The sequence below is a fragment of the Petaurus breviceps genome, unplaced genomic scaffold (genome assembly GCF_028583685.1).
Source record: "Petaurus breviceps papuanus isolate PSGF00001 unplaced genomic scaffold, PetGlider_PUasm1.0 90740, whole genome shotgun sequence".
In the NCBI taxonomy this organism is placed as follows: domain Eukaryota; kingdom Metazoa; phylum Chordata; class Mammalia; order Diprotodontia; family Petauridae; genus Petaurus; species Petaurus breviceps.
The window spans coordinates 6,028,609-6,042,663 of record NW_027187330.1 but is presented as its reverse complement, the minus strand read 5'-3'; the positions used below and the strand labels follow the sequence as shown (position 1 = coordinate 6,042,663).

Below are 14,055 nucleotides of genomic sequence, written 5' to 3'. Positions count from 1 at the left end.
AGGAAGGAAGGAAGGAAGGAAGGAAGGAAGGAAGGAGAGAGAGAAAGAGAGAGAAAGCATTAAAAGAAAGAAAAGAGGGAGGGGAAGAAGGAAGGAAAGAAAGAAAGAAAAAGAGAGAAAGTTTTAAAAAGAAAGGAGAGAGGGGAGAGAGGAAGGAAGACAGATAGATACAGATAATGGGGATTATAAATAATTACTATAATTGAAGAATTGTAATGGCTACAATGAGGATTCCTTTTGTGTATTAGTTGAACTAAATAAGGAAAGGGAATAAGCATTTTTATAGTACCTACTAAGTGCTAGGTACTTTAGAAATATTTTCTCATTTAATTAAGGGGCACTGAGGTCTCTTCTAATGCTTAAAAGTCTGTGGTTCTGGTTATTCAAGCTGGAGTTTGAGAAAAGAACAGGAAATCACTTTATTCATCATCATTTCTGGCAGCTTGTTACTTACCATGTTAATACAATCAAGATTAGCTATTTATTCCCCAAATCAAAATAAGACATTTCTATAGCTCTTCACAAAGGGCTTTCTTCATAATTATCCTAAGAAGTAGGCAGGGCAACCATGACTATCATCCCCATTTTGGAGAGTAGGAAACATACCTCTAGTCACACAATTAGAATGTATCAGAATTTCGGCTTGAACTCTTTTGACATCATGCCCAGGGTTCTTTCTAGTATATTGTAATGCCTCTCTGATATGATCTAATTGTATTGTCCCAGAGGCATAGTGAAGTGGAAAATGTGATCAGAGGCGAGAAGACCTGGGTTCAAATATTACCGAATGCTACTTACTACCTGTGTGACCTTGGATAGGTAAACTAACCCCTCTGGTTTTGTCTCCTCACCTATAAAATAAAGAATTTGAATTTGTCATATAGTTGGAAACAGCCTCTAACTTGTCAGGCTAGAGACAGGAGAGTCAGGAATCAAACAGAAGTTTAATTCCAAAGTGAGAAAAATGGCTTGTAAGCAAGGACACCTGTGCTGGCATCCTGTTCCTAGTGGATAGGGAACTGAGGCAGTGTGGAGAGATCTCAGCACTCATACCAATGGCTACAGCCCTAGTTCCGAGGGGTTACAGCAACAATGTGACAAGTTTGATTTGTAGCAGGGCTTCATGACTAGAAACAATTCTGGGATTTTGCTTTGGCTGAGATCATCCAGAGAGTGGATATAAAGACTGTTGTTATACCAAGCTCAGGGCTGCTTCTGGGCCTTAGCTCTGGAAAACAGAGTATCTCTTAATATCAGTTACATGTAAAGAAAATTTTCAGCATTCACTTTTATAAGATTTTGAGTTCCAAATTTTTTTCTTCCTCCTTCCCTCCCTTTCCCCCTCCCCCAGATGGTGAGCAATCTGATATAGGTTATACATGTACAATCATATTAAACATATTTCCATATTAGTCACATAAAAGAATCAGAACAAAAATCACAAGAAAGAAAAGAGAGAGAAAATAGTCTGCTTCAACCTGTATCTAACTCCATACTTCTTTCTCTAGATGTAGTTAGTATTTTCCATCATGAGTCTTTTGGAATTGTCTTAGATCCTTGCATTGCTGAGAAGAGCTAAGTCTATCAAAGTTGATCATCACACAATGTTGCTGTTACTGTGTACAATGTTCTTCTGGTTCTTCTCACTTCATTCAGCATCAGTTCATGTAAGTCTTTCCAGGTTTTTCTGAAATTTGCCTGCTCATCATTTCTTATAACACAATAATATTTCATTACATTCATATACCACAACTTGCTCAGCCATTCCCCAATTGATGGGCATCCCCTCAATTCTTTGCCACCACAGAAAGAGCTGCTATAAATATTTTCGTACATGTGAATCCTTTTCCCTTTTTTATGATCTCTTTTATCTCTTTTTTGATATCTTTATGACACAGACCTAGTAGAGTGATATTGCTGGATAAAAGGGTATGAACAATTTTATAGCTCTTTGGGCATAGTTCCAAATTGCTCTCCAAAATGGTTGGATCAGTTTACAACTCCACCAACAATGCATTAGTGTTCCATCTTCTCCAACACCCATCATTTTCCTTTTCTGTCATAATAGCCAATCTGATAGGTGTGAGGTAGTACCTCAGAGCTGTTTTGATTTGAATTTCTCTAATCAATATTGTGTCTCTTAATGTCTTGACACACTAGATGACCTCTAAGATCTCCTCCAGCTCTAAATTTATGATTCTATTAAAAACTCCATTTGGTACCACAGAGTATACTCTTAAAATTGCCAGGTATCTTACACATGCTGGTGGTCACAAGATGGTGGACTAGATGATCCAACATAACTCATAACCACTTCTGGAAAAAACAATGTGTCCATCCCATGGGTGGCAAGTACAGGATCTTCATCATTTGTAAAAATAAGTGATTATTACTAGAGAGAACTTATATAGCCAAATATCATTCCATTCTAGCCCACAAACATAATTTATTAATAGTAGCATGTATATAATGCTTTAAGGTTTTTAAAAGCATTTTATAAACATTAATTCATTCTATTCTCACAACACTGAGAGATAAATGCTACTCTGCTCATTTAACAGATGAGGAAATTGAGGCAGTCAGAGCTTAAGTGACTTGTCCATGGTCACACCAAGTATCTGAGTCTGGATTTGAACCAATGTCTTCTTGATTACAGGTCAAACAGTCTATTCACTGAGCCACCTAGCTACCTCTAATATTGATTTCTTATGTACCTATTATGTGTAAAGCACTGTATTAGGCACTGGAAAAACAAATTAGACAGAATTTCTGCCATCAAGGAACTAATGGGGAGATAAAACATAGAATCACAGAACTTTTCATTTGGAAAAGACCTCAGAGGCCATTTAAAGCCAAATCCTATTCAGACTATAACATATCAGACAAATGACCACCCAACCCTCCAGAAAGTGGAAACAAATCCTCCTGTGCCTGAAGCAGCCATGTAAGCTTCAACTTTCTTCTCTGTAAAGTGGAGAAAGTAATACTACTTACTTACATAGATTTACTGGAAGGACTTCGTTTTTAGAAGGGAGGGGTGAGGAGCAAGAAGGGTAACTAAAAAAGTGATAGTGATGTAAAATAAAAGAAAACTCAAGTTTGATGTCAGGGAATACCTCCTTTTTTCTTTTAAATTATTTTATTTTCAATTAACAAGCATTTGTTTTCTGTTCCTCCCACCAATCCCTCCACTAGAGAAAGAAAAAAGAAAAGAAAAACCCTTGTAACAAATATTCATAATCAAAGTACCTTAACCATAACCCAAAGACCTTAACATATAGTAATAATGGCATTGGACATCTGTGGTCAGGAAGCATACTTCATATATTATCTCACTCAAACTTCCTAACAACTCTGTGAGGTAGGTAGTTTAAGTCTAAATATTTCTGTTTTATAGATGGGAAAACTGGAGTGAGGGGGGAGAAATGGCAAAACAACTTGTCCACGCTTATTCAGCTGTAGGTGGCAAAACAGAGCCTGGGAGTCTGGAGAAGGTTGACTGATCCTGTGTTAGGGATGCCACAGTGGGAAATTACTGCCTTTCTATAGCTGAGACTGGACTTTCAAGGTCTCTTCTGACTCCAAGAGTCTAGAATTTTATGGCTCTGATCATCCATCTGACACTGGCAGGCTTCTGCCTCCTAAACAGTTGTGAGCCCGTTATTGTTGACAATTTTAAAAATAGGTATCCACAAAGGTGAGTCAATAATACCAATAAGATGCTGCCTTTTGGGGGCCTGGGTATATAGTAGATACTCAATGAATACTTGGAAATTGGCTGACTAAAGCAGGGATATCAATGATACTAAAAAACCCTCACTGGGTCTTTCCTCAAGATGTTCAGAAAAAGGAGTGAACACATCCTAGAAGAGAAATTCCACACCACCAAGCAGCAAAGCATAAACTCTCTTAGCCAACTAGAGCTTGTGGGCCAAGTCTCTTTTGTTCTGGAAAATGAGATCTGACATGAGAATATCTTTCTCATAGTCCTGCACCACTAAAACAACCCCCTTCCCATGGCAGTGAAAACCTTGGGTCTTCACTTTAGGTGGGAAGTCTAGATTTGGAGGAGACTGATAAGGGAACAAGCTCCTATTAAGTCTCTACTATGCAGTAGGCACTGTGTAAATATTATCTCATTTGAGATCATCTCAAATATCTTATTGGATCCTCTCAACAACCCTGGATGGTAGATGATATTATTATTTCCATTTTATAGTAGAGGAAAACTGAGCCAGACAGAGGTTAAGTGATTCGCCCAGGGTTATACAGCTAGTAAATATCTGAAGCTGGATTTGAACTCAGGTCCAGCATTCTATTCACTGTACCACTTAGCTGCTTCTATCTTTGATTATAAACACATATGTGTTTATATGTTTGGGAATATATTTGTAAACAAACACATGTGCACATACATGTACATATAATCACATTGAGTAAATATGTTTATAATGTGTTTATGTTACATAAATTTATAAATATAATTGTGTTTATCACATAAATATACTATATTTATATAAATGAATATATGCTTAAATATATAAATATGTATATATTTATATGTAGATAGGCAGATGGATAGATAGGTAGTTGATGGATGGATGGATGGATGGATGGATGGATGGATGGATGGATGGATGGAGCATTTATTAAGTGATTACTATGTAGCAGGCATCATGTTAAATACTGGGAATAAAAATACAGATAAGCAAGTTAGTCCTTACAAACTTCTAAGTTCCTCCAGGATCCTACAGACTGGTAGCAGCTGGTGCCTTAGATGGACTGGGAGGAAGCACCCTTTTGTCCTCACTTGTCTTTGCCAGCTGTGGAGAAAGCAGTGGGTGTAGAGACCAAGCAACTCAGAGGGCAAAGATTAGGTTTAATCTCCATTTTGCATACTACTCCTGGCCTGTGCCAGCAAAACCATCCATTTATTTATGAGACTTTGAAGTCCTCTTATTCCCTCTCATAAACTCAGACATCAGGAAAATTAGCTCAGGACCTTTTTTCAGGCATTTTAAAATACTCAGTATGAAGCATCAGAGCAATGAAGAAATTTGAAAATCCATGAAAATAAAGCATTTCACTAATGTCTATCCTTCCCTGCTCATCCTTTCTCTTTTCCTTTCTAAAAATCCCTGTAGAGTTGTAAGATAAGGCTGAAGGCAAGGAAGTGGCTTAATCATTCATCAAATATAAAATCCTCTTTGACTTTTAAATTCAGTCACCACTGCCTTTCCACTCTTCTTACACTTTTTGTCCTCCCACATGCTCTACAATCCAGCCACACTGGCCTTTTGACAGCTGTGTCCCATGACTGCAGTGCTTCTACTTCCTGTAGCTCCCTTTCTTCAAGACTTGGTTCAAATTCCACCTTTTACAAGAAGCCTTTCTCTACCCTCCATCCATACACCCACCCTGAGTTATTTACATAGCTGCTTAAATGTTTTCTCTCTCTTTAAATTGTAAACTCCTTGAAGGCAGGGACTGTGTTTCTTTACCTTTCTTTCTATCCCTATACCTAGTACAAGGTAATCACTTAATAGAGGCAGTTAGGTAGATAGAGAGATGGGGCCAGAGTCAGGAAGATTGATCTTCCTGAGTTCATATCTGGCCTGAGACACTTACTAGCTGTGTGACCCTGGGCAGGTCACTTCTACATCTGTAAAATGAAATGGAGAAGAAATGGCAAACCACTTCAATATCCTTGTCAAGAAAACTCCAAATGGGGGTTCAGACATTGACACTGAAGAGTCAGACACTACTGAAAACAACAAAACAACAACAAAAGCAAAAAATACTAACACAATAACAGAGCCTCTCTATGAATTATAGAACGATGTAATAACAATAATACTTTACATTTGAATTGCCATTTACAATTTTCAAAGTACTTCATGTGAATTTTGTCACTTGATCCCCACAACCTTATGATGCAGAGAATTACAATGTTCCTTTTAACAAGGAGAAAAACGAGATTTAGTAGTAAAACATAGACTCTGAACTCTTAAGGCAACGGGTTTGGGTTTTTTCCCCCCTCTGTATTACTGTCTCCTGGCAAAGAATGCCCAGTAGCATGGCCATTGTCTATGGTGTCATTCCCCCGTTTTCCTATCATCCCCCTTCTGAATCATTATCTGGAATGACTCAAAGAGCAGATTTTTATTACTGACAGCTGCAGCTATCAGCCACCATATCTTTATACTGTTTGAGGACTACATTGTTAAAATCATCATAATACAAGAGATTGATGGAATTGAGTTTTCTAGGGACACAAGAGGGCCTAGAGACATTTGGGTCTAGCTTGAAGCGAACAACAAAGGACAAGAAGCAAGCATGATTGGAGGCCTCTGCCCCATGGCCCAAGGGAAATAAACATTTTCCCCTGCAGTAATTGGCTTGGTATCCTTTGGGAGAAATGACCCATTTTGACCACCCTATTTTCTCAAAGTCAACATAGAGAGGAGCCTTCTGGCAGCCCTTTGGGATGGACTCATTCTTAGCAATGCTTCTGGGCTTCCGGATGTCATGTCTATCGTTGAGGTTAGGAGGTGACTCGGGAAGGCCAAGAGAGTCCAAAAAGCTAGAATTCATCTCTCCATCAGACCGAAACACTGCCAAAAAGACCACAAGGAATTATTTAACTTCTTGAAACTGAAGAGGGGACAAATAGGGTAAGTCTTTAAATGATACCATAGTTCTTAGCACATGTATTTTCTTAGCCCCCATGGACTGCCCCTATTTTTATGGACTCAACTTTAGACTTGACACCTTCATCCTAAAACTTCTAGTCCATTTCTACCCCCTTCATTGCAACCTACTTTCTGTCTTTCTGAAGATTCTTTGGGAAATAGGTTAGTTCTGGAAGCTCACAATGAGGACATGTTGGAAAAGAAGAAATTGGTTTGTAATTCTGTCTTCTCTAGTCATTATTCAGACTGTCTGTTTCTTCAGAAGGTTTAGCTAGAGGGCAAGGTAACAAAATCAGCTAGAGCAAGGGTTCTTAACATGGGGTCTGTGAACTTGTTTTAGTAATATTTTAATGACTGTATTTCAATATTATTGGCTTCCTTTGTAATTCTATGTATTTTATTTTATTAATTTCAAACATTGTTCTGAGAAAGTGTCCATAGGCTTCATCAGAACAACAAAAGGGGTCCATGACACTAAAAAGGTTAAAAATTCCTGATCTAGAGTAGTCTTCTTTCTTTTTTTCTCATTAATCTTTCTCCTGTACCATCTCAAGACATGACACATGGTACCTTGTCCAATAAAGAAACATTTCCATTTCAGGTAAAGAATTTTCATGAGAATTAAATAGTGTTTTCCTATGAAAGTTTATGCCAATGTGAACTCAGGCAAGAATTCTGCATCAAATATAACTTGTTATTTAGATAAACCAATCGATTAATAAGCATTGTTAAGTGCCTACTGTGCATCTAGTACCCTAGTAGGAGATTTCAATATAAAGGATGTAACCATATCCACTTTTAAGGAGTTTATATATTAACAAAGCTTTAGAGGTTGTTACAGTAGTTTACAAAATGTTTTCTGAACCAAATGTTACTTTTTGATCCCTAGCTAAGATGTTGCTGCTGATCCAACATTGAGTGGTCAGGAACCTTTTGAGTTGGTGATCTCTCCATACATTGTTACTGATTCACCTATGGTCAGTGACCTATATTTTTTGAAGTGGCTAGCTAAGGATTAGGGTGTGAGCTTTGGCTGCAAAGCAAAGTTAACTGGCCCACATATGAATCCAGCTCCTGAACTTGGTTCATAGCGTCCAACAGGATGGACTCCTAGCTAACTTAGCATACCTGCTCCAAGATGCTACTGACATTCTAGTTCTCCCATTTAAGTTTCTTAGTCTCTTTCCCGCATCCAGCTTCCTCAACTTCTCCAACTTAAGTTTCTCTAACACCTCCATTCAAGGTCAGCAAGAATTACTATTGTTTCTCCATCCCAAAGATGATTAAGCATGACAAGACAATGTGCCTGGTGCTAGAGTGGTCCGGGGACTAGTGTTGCTGACTGACTAAGGACAGTATGTAGACTTCAGGAATACTTGGTGGGGCCAACTGGCAAATGACAAGATATTCAATACTAAGAGAGCCAACAAAAAGGCCTTCCTCAAAGGAACTCTTACTCATTGGTAGAGCCGTGTATCCATTTCTGATAGGTCCAGGGTCTTCATTTTGGGTGAAGAGAACAAGTAAGGAATTCCTGTTCTCATTATTCTTCCACTTCCGGTCAGTTCTATGATAGCTATAATTCAAGGGCAGTCCGACATTCTTCGTGGTGAGGACCAAAAAGCTCCGGTCAGACAGGTTTCCATGAACCCAGTCATTTACCTAATGACGACACATACACAGGACATAAATATAGAAGGCATAGTTGGTGAATTAGACAGGAAGATCTGGGTTCAAGTCCTGCCTCTGACCTATGTGTGAACATGGGCAACCCCTCACTACACCAAGTAACTTTCAAAGATTACAAGTGGTAAGTGACTTGCATTACTCTATCAGTAGAAGGAGACTGTACCAGAAGTTCTTCTATGCTGATGAAACCAAAAGTCTACCACCACCACTAAAAAAAATTAAATCCACAAAGCTTCTCAGAACACATAAAATGCTGCACCATCAGTGAGTAACAGAACACTGACCCAAGCAGAGACAATGTTCTGTTTTTCCCTTGAATTTTTGAATCCTAGACATTCTTTCTCTATTGTCTTAGGATAGCCTTATTCCTGAGCTCCTAGCTATAGTCTAAAAGTTTGTCCTTTTTCCCCTTACCGTCTGGGTGACATCAAACACCAACCAGCCTTCTGACCTCAGAGACAGATTCCTGGACTTAAGGAGACTACCTCGCTCAGCCTCTGGTGTGGAACCCAAAAGCTCATGGACTTCCACCTGGGGACACCAAAAACAAACCAATGACTACATGATAATTATCACCACTCTGCCCTCACAAATAACATGCATGTGCACACACATACACACAAGCACACACACACATAGAAATACCAGATAAGCTCAGAGATTCTTGTTAGAATTTTGAATTAAAATAGTCTTCTTATTCTAGGACTTTATCCTGTTACAATCTCAAGATACCAAGAAATCGTCTAATTGGATTGAGAGACCAGGTTCTTTCTCTCTTTTGAAACATAGAATTGTTTTCTCCTTTAACAACTTCTCTCTCTCCTTCTTCCCTATCCCCACTATCCCATTTCTTCTATAATTAATCACCTAAATTCTGACTAACCCCATTCTAATACTTGTCTCCCATCTCCAAATTCTCTTTAAATGCCACTTAGCACCCATCTGTCTTTTCTTTTCTTTTTTTGATGAGGCAATTGGGGTTAAGTGACTTGCCCAGAGTCACACAGCTAGTAAGTATCAAGTGTCTGAAGCTGGATTTGAACTCAAGTCCTCCTGACTCCAGGGCTGGTGCTCTATTCCCTGTGCCACTTAACTCTCCCCTCACCTATGTTTCTCTAATGCCCTCAGTAAGAATACATTGAACAAGTCAGAGCAGGAATGTCCTATGAAATACCACACATGTCTCTTCCTTAAATTTCTTCATACTATCGAGCTCCAAAATGAGGAAGTCAAATACAGAAAGCTGGCCATGTAGTCAGGAATACCAGTGTTCAAGGCCTACATCAAACACATACTGACTTTGTGACCACAGACAAGTCACTTAATCTCAGTACTCCAAACAGTTTGTAAAGACTTCAAATCACAAATGAATTATTGTTCTGTACCAGTGGAAGGAATTTCTATCCTGATTAAATCCAATTGCCCCTCCTGACCCCCTCCCCAGAATCCCTTCTCCCAATTATGTTCAGTGTTGTTATGACCAGTATATACCAATACATCTACTTTCCTTTAGACTCTATAAGTACACTTATGAGCCTTTGATGAAAATTACATTTTTATCAGATCAAAAAATTAGTTCTATCTCATATGATTTGGGGTTTGCTAGTAATGTTTTCTGATAGGTCAAAATGAGACTAAACTTCAAATATTCATAACCATCAGTCACACATCTGATAGCATGACATGATGGAGAGAACGTTGGATTTGGAATCTCAGAACTCGGCTCCTCTATTACTACTCATGTGAACTTGAGCAGTGACTTGATCCCCAGGGCCTCCATTTCCTCATCTGTAAAACCAGTCCATGTTTTACTAGAAGAACTCTAAAGCCAATTCTAGAGATAATCTTATGATTCCATGACAAAGATTCTCGTACCTACCCTACTGTAATGAACAGCCTTGTCTTCTTCACTCAGGAGCTTTTGCGATTGTCTGAATTTAAATACATGGAGTTCAGCTCTTAATATCTTCTCATGTTTACCAACAGAAGAAAGGTTGAAGAAAAAATGAGAATGATTGATGTGTACTGCAAAAGATCAGTGAAGGAAAGCCATATTAATGAGTATCCCTACAAACAGTGAGCAATGTGATTATGGAACTCCCAGCAGCTTTTGGTGGGCTGAGGGGTGCCATGTCAGTGAATGTCAAGACTCAAGTGCAAGAAAGAGGGAAATACACTGGCAACCAGCTTCAGAGAACAGTTATGGGTGAAGCAATGGTGGGTTATCAACAGAAGCAACACAAATAGACTCATTTCACAATCACTTTGTGACCTGTTTCTTCACCTAAGTAGCACAGGGCATCGAGGATTGTACCTGAAAATCAGGCCTAAATTCCAATCCAGCCTCAGACACTTTGTAGCTGTGTAGTCCTAAGCAAGTCACTTAACCCCTGTCAGCCTTGGTTTTCCCAACTAAAAAATGGGCAGAGCAATAGTACCTACCTTACAGTATTGTTAAGAGGATCAGATGAGATAATGTTTGTAACGTGCTTAGCACTGTACCTGGTACATGGTTGTTATTCAGTCGCTCAGTCATGTCCAACTTTTCATGACCTCATGGACTATAGCATACCAATACTGTCCACGGGATTTTCTTGACAAAGATACTGGAGTGGTTTGCCATTTCCTCCTCCAGTAGATTAAGGCAAACAGAGGTTAAGTGACTTGCCCAACGTCACACAGCCAGTAAGTCACACAGTATCACTTAATAAATGTTTGTTTCTTTCCACCATTCCTTTCCTTCTTTCTTTTCTTCCTCCTCCTTTTCTTTCTTCCCTCCACTCTTCCCTCCTCCTTTCTTCCTCTTTCCTTCTTTCCTTCCTTTTTTTTTTTTAAGCAATCGGGGTTAAGTAACTTGCTCAAGGTTACACAGCCAGTTATTTCTGGTTGTGGTGCTGAGTGTCTGAGCCCGGGATTCGATCTCCAAGTCATGCTGACACTGGAGCTGGTGCTCTTACTCGCTTTGCTACCTGGCTGCCCCAACTTTCCTTCCTTCTTTCTTCCCTCCCTCCCTCTCTTCTTACCTTCCTTCTTCCCCCTGTTCAAGGTTTTCCACAATAAATAGTTATTAAATAAATAAATACAGATTCACCTCCCAAGACATTCAAGGTAAAAATTCCAATACCACTAACTCCCTACACCCCCCCCACCCACCCCACTTCCAAAAAAAGTATCCACCCAAAAAAGTTGGATTTTTTTAATTTGATGTCAAAAGATCTGGGTTTGAATCCTGATTCTTCTACTTATTATCTTCATGACCTTGGGTAAGTCATTTAACTTGTTGGGGACACCGTTTCCTAACCTGTGAAATGAAGAAGCTCTAAATGAATGGTTGTAAGAGAGAAAAAGAGAGAGGAGAGAGGGAGAGGGAGAGACAGAGACAGAAAGAAAGACAAAGAGAAGGAGAGGGAGAAGAGACAGAGAGGAGACATACAGAGACAGAGACAGATAGACAGAGACAGATAGACAGAGAGAGCAGATACTTAAAATCCTACTTCTCTCAAGTTCCATTCCTGATTCTTTGACAGAAATTGATGTATTTTTTCCCACTCTCAGGCAAAAATGATCAGATCCCTTAACACCATTTCCCTTGTCCTTTCTATTCTGTCCATCTACAAGGGTTCAAAATCAAGGTAGAATTGAAAACATAAAGTTAGAATTCCATGATTCTATAACCTAACAAAAGCAACAACAATAGCTAGCATTTATATAACATTAATGTTTTAAGGTTTGCAAAGTGCTTTAGAAATATCATCTCATTTTATTCTCACAACAATTTTGGGAAAGAGGTGCTATCATTATTCCCATTCTATGGATGGGAAAGCTGAGCCAGAGAGTGGTTTGCCCAAAGTCACACTGCTAGTAAATGTTTGGAACTGGATTGTGAACTGAAGTCTTCCTGCCTTTGCGTCCAGAGTTCTACTTCAATGAGCATGCACCTGGTTTGTCCAGCAAGAGCCTAGGTCCTTTTAAATGAGCAGAGGAGAAAGGGCTAGGAAAATGTGAAGTCTCATTCCATTTAATTGCCCCAGCCCTAAAGCTGATTCTGCACACTTACCTTTCTCTTCAAAACTTCTCACCATGTTTCCTATCAGGACACCTGGAGTCTTGCTGATGCCACTGGGGTGGGCCACCTGACGAAATAAGTTAGTCATGAATGTGGGTGGTCTCCGAGGGGCCCCAGATTTGTGGTCCATTTCCTCCACAGTAAAGAGGTGTTCCATCTCATCGATTAACATTTTCAGCTTCCAATGCCTGGGTAGTGTGGAGAGGATCCCTGAGCAGCAAAGAAGAAGCAGCAGGCTCTTCCAAAGCAGGGTTATTGCCATTGCACCTGTCGAGCAGAGCCCACATAGAGGAACTAAGCTCAGAGAAAGCTCAGAGAAAGACCCTGGGGTCTTGATGTTTCAATGCCAAAGCAGATACCTGAGATGTCGCCAGTAGGGTTTTATTGAGTCCCCAGCGCCCCAGGGCAAGGAGTGAATGTTTAATGCCTTCTATCAGTCATTTCCTATTAGGATTTGGACTAGGGTCACATTAGATTACCACAGATTAGGGATCTGATTAAACTAACTAATCATAATCAGCTGGGCAGGCCCAAGGGCAGCATATTTTCATGACAAAAGGCCAAAGTAAAGAATTCCAGGTTCCCAGCCTGGGAAGGGAGAGTGGACTTTTAGCTTTCATTTCCTGAACCAATATACTCTAGGAGAAAATGGTACTCTGCTGTCTGAGGGCCAGAACCCCAAGACTTTGCACTATTATTTCACATGTCCTCAGGGGAAATGGGAAAAGGAGAGTTCCAGCAGCTATAAGTGAGTATGGTCACAGTTAGTGGCAAAGGACAGATGGGATCCAGCCCATTGTTTTAGCCAGAAAAGACAGAAATAAATACCTGTTGACTGATAGATGGACAGCAGTGGTCTAATGCAAGGGGCTGGATTTGGAGTCAGAGAGCCATATTTGAATCCCTCTTCTACCATCTGTCATTTGTGTGACTTGAGGCACATTGTCTAACCTCTCTGGATCTCAGCTTGTGGGTCAGTTTCTTCTACAAAATGAAAGAGTTGGAGTAGGTGACCTTCAAGGTCCCTTACACCTCTACGTCAGTGGTGCTGGATGATCCCATGACACCCAGTTCAATGTGCTTCCCATTTACTGAGATAATTCAGGTACTGGGTCAAGTTCAGATGTTTCCACATTAGTGATTCTCAGCACTGAATCTGCTTTAAGAACACGTACTATGTCATATCCTTGACCCAGAGATTCTACTCCTGGGACTACACACCTGAGACTATACACCATTGGTTCATATGTACAAATATCTTAGTAGCAGCAGCATTATTTGTGATAACAAAAAATAGAGAGAAAATGCCCAAACAATTGGGGAAAGATGAACAAATTATGATGTATGAATCTATTGAAATATAGTGCATAATATAGGATGCCATAAGATTTAGAGAAAAATGGAAGACTTATATACAGTGGTAAAAATGGAGGAAAGCTTAAGCAAAAGAATAATATACATTACCACAGCCATGAAAATACTGTCAATTTTAAGGGAAGTTAAAACTCTAGACAAATACTTCATGGTATATGGTTTGTTAATGGGAATGGATATTACCTAGGTATTTAGGGGTGGGGGGAGGAAGATGAAAGGAGAAGTGATATTGGG

The 14,055-nt window shown here is 39.5% G+C and overlaps 1 protein-coding gene across 1 annotated transcript; it reads right to left on the bottom strand.

Moving 5' to 3' along the window:
* Positions 1 to 6,165: 6,165 nt before the first annotated feature.
* On the bottom strand, positions 6,166 to 12,709 carry LOC138145445 (protein DVR-1-like). Its single transcript, XM_069067060.1, has 5 exons — positions 12,439 to 12,709; positions 10,261 to 10,406; positions 8,796 to 8,912; positions 8,150 to 8,354; positions 6,166 to 6,614 (listed from the first exon to the last, which is right to left on the bottom strand). The coding sequence occupies exons 1-5, from the start codon at positions 12,707 to 12,709 to the stop codon at positions 6,166 to 6,168; spliced, it is 1,188 nt and encodes a 395-aa protein (XP_068923161.1).
* Between the last annotated feature and the right edge of the window lie 1,346 nt (positions 12,710 to 14,055).